The 15,332-nt window shown below is 43.4% G+C and overlaps 1 protein-coding gene across 2 annotated transcripts in view; it reads right to left on the bottom strand.

Moving 5' to 3' along the window:
- Positions 1 to 976: 976 nt before the first annotated feature.
- Positions 977 to 15,332, bottom strand: part of PJA2 (praja ring finger ubiquitin ligase 2) — a 75,244-nt gene continuing 60,888 nt past the window's right edge. For both annotated transcript variants that reach the window (XM_055131220.1, XM_055131227.1), the window contains 4 exons: positions 11,055 to 11,166; positions 6,201 to 6,315; positions 5,733 to 5,854; positions 977 to 4,107 (listed from right to left, as the gene is read on the bottom strand). In XM_055131220.1, coding sequence (XP_054987195.1) covers positions 4,000 to 4,107; positions 5,733 to 5,854; positions 6,201 to 6,315; positions 11,055 to 11,166 — 457 coding nt within the window. In that variant the 3' untranslated portion in view covers positions 977 to 3,999. The remainder of the gene's footprint in view (positions 4,108 to 5,732; positions 5,855 to 6,200; positions 6,316 to 11,054; positions 11,167 to 15,332) is intronic.

Here is a 15,332-nt window from a genome sequence, read left to right as displayed (position 1 = left end):
CAAAACTAAGAGAAAGAATAATGCATGTGTGTATTTGTATGTATTTACACATGTGTAAAGAACACGACTAGTTTAGTAAGGGTGGATTTAGTCCTTCAGTTAAGCAGCAGCTGTTACCTGCCAGGCCGTGAAATCAGGCATGAGAGAGTGATGCAGGGGACTCGCCATCTGACGGTAAGGGTCAGTCACTTCAGGTTGGTAATAACTCAAGGACTATGGTTGTGAGCAGCCCTTTAAGGAGATGGTAGCAGAGCCCCCACCAGGCTTGGCAGGTGCAGACCGAGAAAAGTGGCCCTAAACAAAAGGCAGGTGCTGTTTCACATGTGTGCTACTGGGTGTCACACTTGGACCCATGAAATGACACCTTGTAGGGATTCTGAATGACTCCAGTTCCTAAAGCAGTGACCAGATGAACATCCTGTAATAAACACTTTTATGTTTAGGATGTAGGTGCTACAGAAGAGATTTACCAATACTGCTAACTCTAACACTGTTGAACTAGCGTATAAACTGTTATTCTATTAACAGAGAATCAGAAATTTTCTAAAGCTTCTAAACAAAACGAATAGTTCTCTTTTAATGGAATGCATAGCCTACTCTGGGTGTTCAATGTACCCTTCTAAAATGGGGGAGAAGCTGGGGGCCTTTGGTAGTCCTGAGAAGTTCTCCTAAAGCAGATAGCTCTGACCATGCTTCATGGCTGCTCAGGAGGAGCCCGAGGGCCTTTGGGGCCATGCCCTCTCTAGGCCGGACTATCAGTAGGCAGGAGGAGGCAGGGGCTGCTCTGGTGGACCAGAGGGAGGTCCACCAAGCACTTCTGTAAATCCTGGCTTCAGAAGGGCCTTCTTGGATCACTGCGCAGGAGGCAAACTCATGCGCTCAGAAGTCGTCTATAGATTTCCTTAAGAGCTGCTCCTTGCCATAACCCTATTCCTGTGGGTTTACAATGACAGAAGTGATATGACTGCACATTAAATGTTGGAAAAGACCACTGAGTATATCCTGTTTATTTGTTAATGACTTACACGGAAAATGATGACTTGGGGTTGTAGAACAAAAAACTAATCATTACATTTAGACCTGGGCTTTTGAAAAACTTGCATTCCATTTTAACAATTCATATATATTTTACAGCTTATATATAAATCCAGATCACAATCTTAAGAATTAGTTTGCTTAGAGATAAACAATTAAGAAACACAAAAGAAAACCACATGGTCTACCTTTAAATATTAGCATTCATATTATGAGAAAAAGAAAATATTTAAAAATAAAATTAGATCAAGTCGCTTAACAGAGAAATGAGAAAAACAATTTTATTAACATTCATACTTATTTCTACTTTCTCATATAATCTCAACTTTCTCAAAAGGATCCAAGTTATAATCAAACAATATTTTGGTATTTAAACTTACTAGCCTTATCATCTATCAGTTTGTTACAATAAAAATGCTAAAACCTGAATTTTTTTTTAAACAAAAAGGCTTAAGTCAACTCTTGTTCAACTCTGCTCCTTCACAGCAGCTGTTTGGAGACAATGGGGCGCCAAGAATGAAGGAGGGCAGCAGATGGATGCAGAGAGCGCAGCAGCTCTCCTCAGTTCAGCTCCCAGCACTGCTCAGCTAGGGACCACGCGCCTCAGCAACAGGAAGACAAGAGCTAAATCTCAACAGGCGGAGAATTATTTTCTTTGGGACAGCTGCTATCTAGGAGAAGAAAATCAAGGTCCCTTAATACTGCCTAAATATAATGTGTGGCTTTTATTAGAGAGAAGTCTGGCGTCGTGAGCTTAACCAGTAAGTGCCACAGTGGATAAATATTACTTAAAACAAACAAACAAAAAAATCACACTAGCCACAAAGTTTTGAAAATAAACCAAAAAATTACACTAACCACAAATTTCCACGATATACACATGAGAAGTAATTTTAATCTGATTTGAATCCTTGACACTGACAAATCATTAGTGAAATATGGTATGGAAAGATCAGAGTAGAAAACAAGCAAGATCAGTTTTTACAACAGTGACTATATACATCAGCAGGGCAGCATGCTAGCTAATGCAGTATTAAGGCCTGAATGTCAGCATTTCCAAAGCCATAGAAGCCCCCAAAAACCCCTAAATTACAAATTCACCACATTACATGCATGCAATGTTCAGTTCTTTTTACCCATTAAAGGCTACACAGTATTTTATTTTTTGCTGTAAATACCAGACACATTTACAATATATGCAAAAATTAGAATGCAAGTATTGTATTAAGCCTCCAATGTGCCAACAGCGAAAATTCACTTATGAACGAATAAAACAGATGAAATATAGAGAAATTACACAAACAAAATTTTGCTTTGGGGAAGCCATGTATTCTTTTTATATATTCGGACTAAATAAATAATTAATGTACTACTTGGGTAGATGTGAACTTACCAAGTGCTTTGCTGTTTTCCTTGCTCAAGTGTGTATTCTGATGCCCATCATTCTCGGGTGCTGATCTCAAATCATATATGGAAGTTACATATTATTTCCAGATTTGCACATATTTGCCTACTATTAGTGCGATCACACAGAAAGAAAGCTATGCAATAGCAATTGGGGTCTTATAATCACAAGATGACCCAATGGATCACATTTCAATAAAGAAAGAATAAGGAAAGCTGTTTCCCTTATTTTTGTAGACATCTGTGAAAAGAACTCGTACAGAGGGCAAATCTGAGGTCAGAATCTCCTTATCTCTTTTAGAGAAAGGAAAGCAAGAAAGAGATTATGCACATATTTGTTCCATCCACACTAGGCAGTCATCCTATCTACTCCCTTCTTCACCATGGTGTAATCGGCTTACCTTAAACTACCTATTTTTTATTTCAGTTCCAGGTAAATGATATTACCAAAACACATTATGGTAAAACAAAGCAACAAATACCAAGAATTTAATAGGAACACTCCTTACTCCAAAATACTTTTGAAAGAATGAATTCTAACCTAGGTATAGCTTAGATATGCTTTAAAAATGGTACTAATGGCCATTAACAGTCTTATTAGTTTCATTTTTTATATAAGTTAGTACAATTAATATTCTAGCTTTCTGACGTATTCATAATTTCCTTCAGAACATAACAGAGTGTTAAAGCTTTTATGCATGTTCTCACACTTCCCAAAATACATCAGAACCAAAATTATCTTAGACTATATAAATTACCAAATATTTATTAAACTAATATGCCTCAAGTGTTCTGGACCTTCAAGTAAAACTTTATCCCACAGCCCCTAAGCCACCTCACAGCACTGAGCACCAAGCACAGTCCTTATGCATTACTAGTTCTGCCTCTAGCTCCAGACACAGCAATCATGCTGCATGTCTTATTAGTATCACTCTAAGTACATCCACCACTAGAAGAAAATAACTTATTTTATTATCTATAATTTCAGACTTTAAAATTTTGTAATGCTCTACTGAGAATTTTAGCTTTTGTTTGACTTTGTAAAAAGTCCTAATTTTGATGGGAAAGTAGATACTTTCCAAAAAAACCACTCAGTATTACTTACCAAGAGGTTTTAATGTGGCAAAAGTAAAGGAACCAATGCAAAAAAACCATGTTTTAGAAATCTTTTTATTTCCAATGAAACCAAATTTTACCACTGCTGTGATCACAGTCTTCACATTTGATGCAAATAGGAGAGCTTAATCATAATCACTTAGTGGCAACACTCAGACGAAAACAATATTATATGCCACATAGATGATTATTTCTTCTGGAAGGAATTCACTGATAAGCTTGACTTTACAGTTGAAATGTGAACACAGTCAACTAAGGATTCAACATTCAGGTGGAAAATGTTTAGCACTTCCTGCAACCTAAGTTTGGTTTAGAAAGGCGATTCTCTCTCTAAACCATGGCACAGACTACACAGAGCATTTAAATATATTTCTATATAATCATCTGCACGTCGGTCAGGAGGGATCTGCTGATGCACTGCGTTGGGTCTTCTTCACGTCGGCCTTAGGAGGCGGAAGGCGGGGCGTCGCGCTCGGGCTCCGGCGGGGAAGCTGCAGAGGCCTCCACAACGACGGGCGGGAAGTGGCGGCGGCACACGGGGCACGTTCCTGACTGCAAGGAGCCAAAAAGCAACAGTTCAGAGCAAGCAGGGAGACCCTGACTGCCACGAAAGGCCTAGTCAGTACCAAGCTGTACCCTTCTCAAACAACCAAGCGTCAGTCCGACAGAGCAACGCGGGCACTACCGCCACACACCGACCACACGGGCTGAGCTGGCCTGAATCCCGGCTCATCACTGCCAGGCTGGTGAGAAAACACGCAGGGATCGCTCAGCACTGCCGACACAAAGCAGATGTCAGGTACTGCGACCTATCCTCCCCAAAATCCGAGGATATTTTGGGATTTTAAAGAAATGGGATATTAAGGGCAAAAGAGTGTAATTTCAGGTGAACCTTCCTAAATCAAGTAATGTTACAGAAGGGAGAGGGAAGATCGTGCCAGGCTGAGCGAGTCAGAGCAAATGTACAGAGGCGTGATGCTGAGGACAAGCGGAGGTGAGAGAAGCATGAGATTCGCACAGCAACAGCAAATGTTTCTACTTAGGACGCAACAGAAATTTCTAAGTAAGACTAATGAACAAGGATCATCTGTGAGTAGATGGGGGAAAAAAGCCCCCTCGCCCCCCAAAAAAGGACAAAAGTGAAAGAAAAGGGAAGAAGGAGGAGAGAAGGAGGGAGAAAGGCTGTAGGGAAGACCATGTGTGTAAGTGAAGCAGCCGGGCAGGGGCTTGGGAATTTTTTTTTTCTTTTTGGGTCACACCTGGAGTTGCACAGGGGTTGCTCCTGGCATTGCACTGCATTGCGCTCAGGAATTACTCCTGGCGGTGCTCAAGGGACCACATGGGATGCTGGGAATCGAACCCCAGTTGATGGCGTGCAAGGCAAACTGCCCTACCCGCTGTGCTATCGCTCCAGCTCTGGGCTTGGGAATTTCTATCCTTTAGGCAAACTGTGTCCACAGAAGCCTGGGGAGGGTAGAAGTCACTGTGAGGTGATGCCCAGTGTCGCGCGCAGGCACCATGCACAGAGCCTGGCACAATGTCGGGCCTCTCTGCAGCCCGAGGTGTGACCCCCGTGGCACACAGGGAAGCATGTATGTGAGTACTGGTCACTGAAAAGGAGAACGGAGAGAAGGGATGGGGGAATGTGGCCACACGATAGAGTAAAGGTTCTTCTTAAGTAAAAAAAAAAAAATTATCTAGAATTCTTTTAAGAAAATTTAATGATAGCATATCGAGAACCAGACTAAGAGGTTCCTGGTGGTTTACTAAAATCTGCTCATTTACATTTTCAGATACAATGTTGACATTAGCGGGGCACCTGCATAGTCTACAATCCTCCGCAGAGTACCAAAGGCTGCTGCTTTGCTTGAGATGCGTTGGAAATACCATTTCAGAGATAACCATTGAATGATGTTTCTTATACTGACTAATTTCCCAAAATTTAATTGTCCTAGGAAATGCCAAGTGGTTATGCGCCCATATAATTCTTCCAGGAATGTTAGTGAAGAAAACATTTTCTTATAACTAACTGTAAACGTTAAAAGATAACTACCTAGAACACTAAAGTTAGAGGTAGTATAAATACGCAGCTAAATTAATTGAAAAAGACATTACGCTATTACCTTACGGGAGAAACTTAGAACCTAAAGGGAAACCAAAGTCAATCTGGTGCTCACCTTCTGGAGCCAAATGGAGACGCAAGGTTTGTGGAAGAAGTGGTGACAGGGTAGCTCGGTGGCAATGTCGTCCTTGATGTACTCACTGCAGCAGATCGGGCAGCACTGCTCCTGGCCAATGGCTGAAAGGATGAGAAGGTTACCTGCCAACCACGCCCCACTGAGACCAAGATGGAACCAACCAAATCTACACCTATCTCAGGAAGGCAAAAGGCACCAAACACTGACTCCTGAAACGGCAAGACGGCTCTGTCTGAGTTGGACTTACTAAACACTGCTTCTGTAGGAAAGCTGACTGAAAAATATCTTTCTCAGCCAGCCACTTAGAAAACAGGAAATATTCTTTTACTAAGTGAAAGTTTGTCAGAATGTGGTTTAGAAACATTTAATAAAACTTTCTTTTTGTATTTTTTTTCCAGATGACCTGGCAATGGGTGACCTGACATCAGAGATGAACAGGGTCTTTACCGGTGTGATCTTCAAGAACCAGAGTCTCGGGAAGCCCATCGATGCTCTCCTTGCTGGCTGGTGGGTTGGCCACCTCCACATCCACCGCAAGAGACTCCAAATGTGCCAGGGCGGTCTACAAAGAAGTCACAGTTCTTTATTAGCAAACAACTTAAAAAAAAAAATCCCAGGCAACACTGGCTCACCAATTATTTGCATGTCTTAGGACTGCAAAGTGTGGACATCCCTCTAACCCTGTCCAAGGCCCTGTCAGTTCCGAACCCCTGGCCCAGGTAACCAACTCCTGCCATCAGAATCGGGCTTTGCTCTCAGTGGGTTTGCCTCCTCCCTTCTTTGTCTCTTCACATAGTAACTATGAATGACATCACACGGTCGTCTTTTCTCATGGATGTGGCAGCAAAAAAGTACACTCCATCTTTTCCTATAGCTGAATAATATTTCACTGTCCATGAATAACACAACTTGATGCATCTCTCATTGGGCACTGGACCACTTCCACCCTTTGAGTAAGGGAATCCCTCCACCTGTACCAACACGCATGCACCAGGAGGGCTTTCTGCTAGTTAAGGCAATGCAGACAAGCATTTGGTTCTGTGTGTAGACACCGTGGAAAGAAAAGGAGTGGAATGACTGTCTCTCTGTTGTTCACGGCCGTGAACTAGGTCTGGGCCTTTTAATACCTCCCCCTTGTCAGAAGACGCTGGGGAGACTCCATGGGAAGGAAGGGCTCTGCCTCCTGGGTGCTAGCTATGTCTGCAGGGCTGAGAGCAATGGCGAGGGTGCCCTATTGTGGGCTCCCTCTGCAGCATGGAGCACTCCAGCAGGACATTCCTGCCATGAGTGGACGAGGTGGACTGGCTTCAGCAGCTTCCCTGGGCCCCGAGAGGGATGACTCTACAGCACAGTGCTTCCAGTCACCAACTGGGGAGCTTTCATCTCTGGAGGGACGATCTTTGCTGAGCTCCAACAGGCAGATCACAAGGAGGATGAGCCAGCCCGGTGCCGTACCTGAGAGTTGCTCGTGCCCACCAAACTGGGCATTGGCCCGGGGCACAGGGGATGGGAATGCTTTATCTCAGAGTATCTTTATCTCAGAGTATCGAACACTGCGCTTTACAGCTGAGATTCCTTTATTCTTTAGTATTCTCTTTACTTCCTACTAGCCTAAATGGGTACTAGCAGACTCCTGTCTTTATACTCTAATCTGGTGTTATAGTTATTCTTTACATTAAAATCCTCTATTCAAGGTCTATTTTCCTCTAGAGATTGATCCAGACTGACGAGAGAACTGGTTTTAGGAATGGTTCCTTAAAAAAGCAAAAATGGTATTTGACAAATGGTTTGGTTAGGTGTTTTGACTTGAATTCAGTGCTGAGGCACTTGCTAATAGGAAAGGGACCCTCCACCCCTGGTCTGTAGGCACAGTGAGCAAGACTATCACTATGAATGACTGCAGGGAAGTGTCAACTTAAGGCATGTCTTGGGGGCCCAGGAAGCTGCACTTAACCTTTTGGCAGCAACATTAAAACTGGATGTGAGATGGATTTTCTGAGTGCCCAAGTGAGCTAACAAAGGAAAGAGGACAAACTCAGCCACAGAAACTCCTAGAGTAAAACACAGAATGTAAACCAAGGCATGTTTAAATAGCCCTATAAAGAAGCCTTCTGAAATTAAGACATAGGAGGTAACCATAAATTGTTGAACTAGAGAGATCAATTCTGAGCCAGAGAGATAGTAAAACTGGTAGGATGCTTGCCTTGCACGTGGCCGTCTCAGGTTCCACCCCCAGAACCCGTATGGCCCCCCAAGCCCTGCCACGAGTAAGCCTGGAGCACTGCCATGTGTGCCCCCAAATCAAAGAGGAAGAGAGAGTCTTAGTGTCGTCAATTTCTCAAATTATAAAGAACATAATTTTGAAATTCATAATGGGAACATCAGAATGGACTTAGACGTAACTCTTCTGAGTCTCCAAGTCTCCTATTATTAGGGGTAGGAGCTTATCCTCCACAGACCAGACTTCTTTCTACTTGAGGTTCTATGATAATGTCACTTGAAGTATACATCTAAGTATGTCACCAGAAAAAAAAAACAATTGTCAATAAGGCAGAATGATCAAGAACACAGTCTTTGAGGTGTACTTGGCTCACTCCAGCCAGGCAAGTATCTTCAACTGCTGACAGAAGGAAAATATGCAAGGAGTTACATAGGAGGAAATCCTATGTACTAATACAGTTCTGTGCTTGTATGACCAATTACAGAGAATTATATACCAATTATATACTTATAGACCAATAAGAATAATAGTTTTGCATATTGTCTAATGCTTGTTACATATGCGTTTATGCCTGCATGCCATTTTTTCTCCTTCCCATTTTAATTTAATAAAGCAGTCAATTTTACTGTAATTTTTATTAAAGAGAGCCCTCAAGTGATAGACTAAATTTATAATTTGCAATTATAAGGCCAGCAGTGAATACAACCTCTTTTGGAACTGTTTTTTCATCTGTTCATGCTGGGGAAAGGGAGAGTCTTTGGTCTGGGGAGTAGCTGCAGCTTGTTAGGCAGAAATACAGCTGTACTGTCACTGGGTGACAGCTCACAGGTGTGCGGGAAAGAGCTCCATGGCTGCCAGACAGCCAAAGGGCCGCCGGCTCCCGTTACCAACGCCGGGCTCCGCCCACAGTCGCCATTTCTATCAGCTTTGTGAAAGTGGATCTGGGCCACTTCCTACTTCTTCTCCCGATGTCTGTGGACTGAGGCCAGGGCAGAGGCTCTGCAGGAGGATCTGCTGCGGCTCCTGCCCGTGACCAGGCGGGGCTGTGCACTCAGCCAGCACAGCCTCGGCAGTTCTGCAACGTCTCACTGACTCCTCACAGCAGTGTCTGCTGAACAGAGCAGTGCTGAGAGCAAGTCTCCAGGGAAGATCCACAGCATGTGGCACGCGGGCCTGTTCCTGGTGCCCTCGCACAGACCTACCAATCTCACTGTACTTACTTACCTCAGGAAATTTTGAGATAAAGATGATACGCTAATGTTCCTGAAAATTTTAGACTTTTAAAATATGAGGCACTGTGATTAGTTGTTCATAGTCGAGTTTCAGGCGTCCAATTTCCCAACATCAGTCTCACCACCGACGTGGGTTTCTCTCCAGCAAGGAACCCAGGCTCTGTCCTGGCCCCACACCCCTCTTCTCTCCGACAAGCACATTTTTAAGTGTGGTGATTGTACTTTAGATCTCATGCTTTCAGATTTGCTGGTTCTGTGGTTCAGATATAAAGTTATGCCACACCTTTTCACTGCCAAACGTGTCCATTACCTCCCATCGACTTCTTGCTTTCTCCCCTTCAGCTTCTATCCTTCATGTCCTCAGCTCTATAATCCAGGGACAGGGCAACCTCAGCATTCCCCCCCTTCCATACCTCGTATTCCCTTGTCCTGCTGTACTATATACCACAGGTAAGTGACACCATCTGGAACTTTTCTTTTTCTGACTTTATGCAACATGATTATCCTCCAGTTCCATCCAAGTTGCAGCAAACTGCATGACTTCATCCTTCCTGGCAACTGAATAGTATTCCACTGTGTATGTACCACACCTTCACACCTTCACAAGCCACTCCTTTGCTGTTGGGTATCTGGGTTGATTCTGTATTCTAGCCACAAGTATAAGAGCTACAATGAATAATGATGCACATGTCCTACGGAGTGAATGTTTCTGTGTTCTGGGAGTAGATAGCTAAGAAGGACAATTGCTGGGTCATATGATCACTCCATTCTTACTTTTCGGAGAACTCTCCATACTGTTTTCCACAGGGCTGAACTACACATCATAGCAGTGGGAGAAAATTTCTTTTTTGCCCACATTACCGCCAACACAGATAACATTTTTGTTTGCTCATCTTTTGAACATTCAAATTAGTTTCTCTGAAACACTTTATAAACTGTGGCTTTTCTATGTGTGGGGAGGTCGGTGTTTGTGGGGGAGTTTGTGTCCTGCCCGATACACTCTGGGCTGACTCCTGGCTCTGCACTCAGGGGTCACTTCTGGCAATGCTCAGCCACATGGGTTACCAGGGATCGGACATGGGTAGACCGTTTGCAAGGTAAGCTCTTACCTCTGTACTATTCCTCCAACCTCTAGAAACTATGGTTTAAAGATGAAATCTACTAGTCCAGTGAAAAGTTTCAAACATGAAAATGGACTTTCCACCTTAGGCGAAGACAATTATGAGCAAGTTTCTCTGTTTCAGTTATATTAAGATAAAGAAGGCAAATCATGTTCTACATATATATGAATGTATGCTTGTGGTGATGTGATGAAATAAAAATCCTAATGGCATGAAGCATCAAAAAAAAAAACATTTGAAAGTCATGGGAACAAAATCTATACAGAGATCTTCATTTTCTTTTTTTTCTTTTTGGGTCACACCCGGCGATGCATAGGGATTACTCCTGCCTCATGCACTCAGGAATCGCTCCTGGCGGTGCCTGGGGGACCATATGGGATGCTGGGAATCGAACCCGGGTTGGCTGTATGCAAAGCAAACGCCGTACCCGTTGTGCTATCACTCCAGCCCCAAGAGATCTTCAATTTCATGTCATAAATATACTTGTATTTCAGGTTAATATACTCATAATTCAGTGGGAGGAAAATGTATTTTCTAGGTGTAAGCAGACTATTTTCCATCCTGCAATAAAAACCGGAAAGCACTGCAATCCAGGCAAACTGGCAGCAATGAAGACTCAAAAAAGCTGCCACTGAACTTACAGAAAACTTCACCTTTAAAAGATAAAGACCAAATAAACCTTAAACCTTGAATTTTTATCATTCTGCACTTTGAGCATCAGAAATACCTCCATAGCCTGGGCCAAGCGTTCTTCCAGGGCCATGTACGTCAGGAACTGAGGATCCACGTAAGAAATTGCTTCAGCAACTCCCAGTCCATCCGCAAAGCCATCGAAGAGGCTGGAAGAGATACACATGGTTTGAGGAGTTTTTCAGATGGAGACAAGTCTATTTCTATACTGATGCCAGTAAATACATTCTGAGCAGAAAACCTTAAGGAATTTTCATTTAAATTTTGTGGGATAATTCTTGGACAACCAACCAGTCATGGCTGAGACCTCCTGGGTGATCTTGGGAAACCCTGGGTTATCTTGGGGAGGCCAAGTTCCAACTTATCAAAGTCCGGCAGCCGCACTCACACCCCAACAGCCACCACCATGCCTCAGACCAGACTTTCCAGTTAAGAATTCTCGATTTTCTGGAGCTGTGGCCACGAATGCAGCCCTGTGACATCTCCAAACTATAATGCTAACAGCCCAGTAGAAGCACACCAGATTGAATGGGGATGCAATGTACAAGCCAACCAACTCAACTAACAAAACGTTAAAGTCTCCACTTGCAACAGCTTAGTAAACCCTCGGAGAAAGACTTAATGTCCCTGTTGTGAGATACAACAATTTTCAGAAATTTCATTTTCCTGAAGTATTTTTTGATCATTCTATTGACCATTTAGTGGTACCAAGCAATACATTTAGTGGTACCAAGCCCTGTTATGCGCCTCTTTGGGGAAAGGCTTCAGAGGTGGTTGAAAAAATGGAAGAGAGTGGTGGAAGGAAGGTGAGAGTGGTGGTGGGCTTGAGGTTGGAATACTGAATGTCTGGAACAAATCATCACCAACAACTTTGTAAACCAGTGTTTAAAGTGGGAAAAAAATTTTAATTAAAATTTGTTGGATAAGGAAGACCTCATAAAAAGGTCTTCCTCAAAGACCTCAAAGAGAGAAAAGCAGCAGTGTTGGCCGAAGCAGCAGAAGCCAGGAAAAATATTCGCAACGCTTGTCTGTCCTTCGCCAACTACAAGACCAAGATGACTGCCCTCTAACATCCTGATGGATCTATCACATCTTCCAGAAGGGCAATGGAGAGGATTATTCACGACTTCTACTCAGATCTCTTTGACAGCCACGTCCACCTGCCCACATACTAAATTCCGCAGGATGGATCCTTCCTTCCAAAATCCGACATGCATACAGCACCTGGTCCAGACAAGGTCAGACCCGAACACCTGAAGAATCTGCTCCCAGTACTCCTCAATACACTGGCTCGGCTCTTTACACGCTCCCTGTCTGAATGCAAGGTTCTGTCCCAATGGAAAACCAGGATCGTCCTGTTGTACAAGAAGGGAGACATTCACGACATCGGCAACTATTGCCCAATCTGCCTGTTGTCCGTCATCTACAAGTTGTTCATTCGAGTCATCCTGAATAGAATAGGCAGAACACTAGACGAAGGACAACCATGCAAGCAAGCCAGGTTCTGAAAAGGATTACGCACAATTGACCATTACCAAACAGTGACCAAACTCACTGAAGTTTGCGAGAGTTCCAGATGCCACTCTGTCTAACGTTTATCAAATCAAAGAAGGCCTTTGATTCTGTTGAGACTGAAACGATCATCGAAGCCCTAGCCAAACAAGGTGTTCAAACTCAGTACATCAAGATCCTCCACGAGTTGTATTATGGATTTACCAACAGGATCTCACCATTCTACAAGGAAGTGATCATTGACGTAAAGAGAGAGGTTCGGCAGGGTGACACCATTTCACTGAAACTCTTCAGTGCCACCCTCGAGAATGTCATTCAACAACTGGAATGGGAAGGAATGGGAGTGAAGACAGACGGTCGGCAACTATTTCACCTCTGCTTCGTTGATGACATTGTTCTAATAATACCAAACATTGGCCAAGCAGCACAAATGCTGGTCGACTTCAACCATGAATGTGGAAAGGTTGGACTGCAGCTGAATCTCAGCAAAACAATGTTCATGAAAAACAAACTAGTTCCTGGCATTCCATTTGCTCTCAATGGAACAAACATCTCCGAATGCAGCAGCTATGTATACCTGGGTTGAGAACTTAACACGAGGAATGACTTGATGCCAGAACTGAGCAGGAGGAAAAGAGCAGCGTGGAACACCTTCAAGAGTGTCGAAGAAGTGGTTAAGAGGATGAAGAACCTCTGGATCTGGGCATATCTTTTCGACTCCACTGTTCTTCCTGCACTAACATACGCCTTGGAGACCTGAGCCCTATGAAAACAGGATGAGAACGCTATTCGGGTATCCCAAAGAGGAATCGAAAGAGCTATGCTTGGAGTATCACATTTCACTCAAGTGAGAGAAGCAATCCAGAGTTCCAACCTCTGTCGATGATCAAGAATCAGGGACGCTGTCTCATTTGCCAAGGCGTCAAAAATCAGATGGGCCGGACACGTACATAACGCGATTCAGAGAAGACCACTGGACTAGAGCTGTAACTGACTGGATTCCACGGGACGTCAAAGACTGCCTGGCTGTCCACCTACAAGATGGTCAAACTTCTTTGTCAAAACCCTGGATGAACAGTTTGAGGCTCTTCCTGTTCCTGGATCGAGCAGATATCACTGGGCTACACTAACAGACAACGGGGACTAATGGAGACATTACTGGCACCCCCTCGAGCAAATCAAAGATCAACAGGATGACAAGTGATACAAGTGATTGCTGGATAAGGAGTAGAGAATATCCGACAGGAAAGTTAACTGTTAAGCATGAAGAGTAAACACAGCACTGCCCTTTCTCCAGCAGGCTATGCACTATTGCCCAGTCTGCAGAAAATGATGCCTGGATGCTTCCAGCTCCAACTCAGGGTTACTGGCAGCTGCAACAAAGACAGCAGTACTTCCACCTCTGATCTTCCCTTTGATTTGTTTTTAGTTCCCCACTAATATTTAGGGAAAAACTGAAAGAGCCTCTAATGCGGCATCATTAGGAAGGCTGAATGGAGAGAGGCTTCTAAAATCTCAAGGATAGGACGAATGGAGAAGTTACTGAGCCCGCTCGAGAAATCGACGAACAACGGGATTCCGTGATTGTGATCGTGATTGTGACTAAAATTTAGGGAGGCCTTTTAACATGGTCAGTGAAACATCTCATTTATTTTAATTCTATCGTAACAACAGCAAAAAAAAATCTCTTTCTCTTTTCTAGCCTTGTATTATGACTTTGGGCTTTAAAATTATTTTATTTTTTTCCATTTCCCTCCCTTGCTCTTCTCCTCATTCTTTTTAAATTTTTTTGGTTTATTTGTTTTTATTAAGGTACTGTGATGTAGAAAGTCAGTCAGAGTTGAGTTTCAGGCTTATGTTTCAACACCAATCCCATCAGCAACTTCGGATCCCCCCTCCCCCCACCCCAGCCCCTCAGGGTGCCTGCTGACGGGGTGGAGTTTGGATCTGATGCCTTCAGTGTTGCTGGCTCTCCAGTTCAGGTGCATACACATCACCTCCACAGCACACCCAGAGGGCCCTCACCTCACATCCTTCTAGTCTTAGGCCCAGTCCTAGGTTCTTTCCTTTCCTCTCCTCCTAGATTGAAAATCGAGGATAAATGTAACCTTGCATTCCCCTGTACTGGAGTTCTGAAAGTCACATCACCTTGTTTTTTCCTTCTTCCTCTGACTAACTTCTTTTAACCGTTCCATCCAAACTGCAGTGAATTGCATGATCTCACCGTCCCTTGTGGATGCATGGATTCCACTGTGCCCTTGTGCCACAACTTCAATACCCACTCATCTGCCTTTGGACACCTATGTTGATTCATTCCACATCCTAGTAATGCAGCCAGCAATGACATGCTAGGCCCTTTTGAAGGAATGCTTTTGTGTCCTGGGGGTGATACCAAGTGGAATTGATGACAGCTCTATTCTTCTTCAGAGAAATCTCTCAAACTGATTGCCATCGGGGTTGAACGAGGCAACATTACCACCACCACTGCATGCAAGTTCCTTTACACCACATCCCGGCCAACTCAGACAGTTTTCAATTTTTTGTTTTTCTAAATGTGCCATTTTCACTGGTATGAAATCTCAGTGTTGTCCTGGTTTGGGTTTTCTTGCTGATACATGATGATAAGCACTTTTCCATGTGCCCAGTGGCCATCTGCCTGTCTTCAGAGAAATGTCCATTTCATATTTTGTTGTTGATCTCTTGAATTCTTTATGTATCTTGAATTTTTACCCTTTATCTGATAAGTACAAATAGTCACTCATTTCACACATTTAGTGGGTTTCTTATTTAAATCGTATTTTTT

This window comes from Sorex araneus, chromosome 1, assembly GCF_027595985.1.
Source record: "Sorex araneus isolate mSorAra2 chromosome 1, mSorAra2.pri, whole genome shotgun sequence".
NCBI lineage: Eukaryota > Metazoa > Chordata > Mammalia > Eulipotyphla > Soricidae > Sorex > Sorex araneus.
Note: the sequence above shows the minus strand (reverse complement) of the source record. Positions and strands in the feature narration are given on the sequence as shown.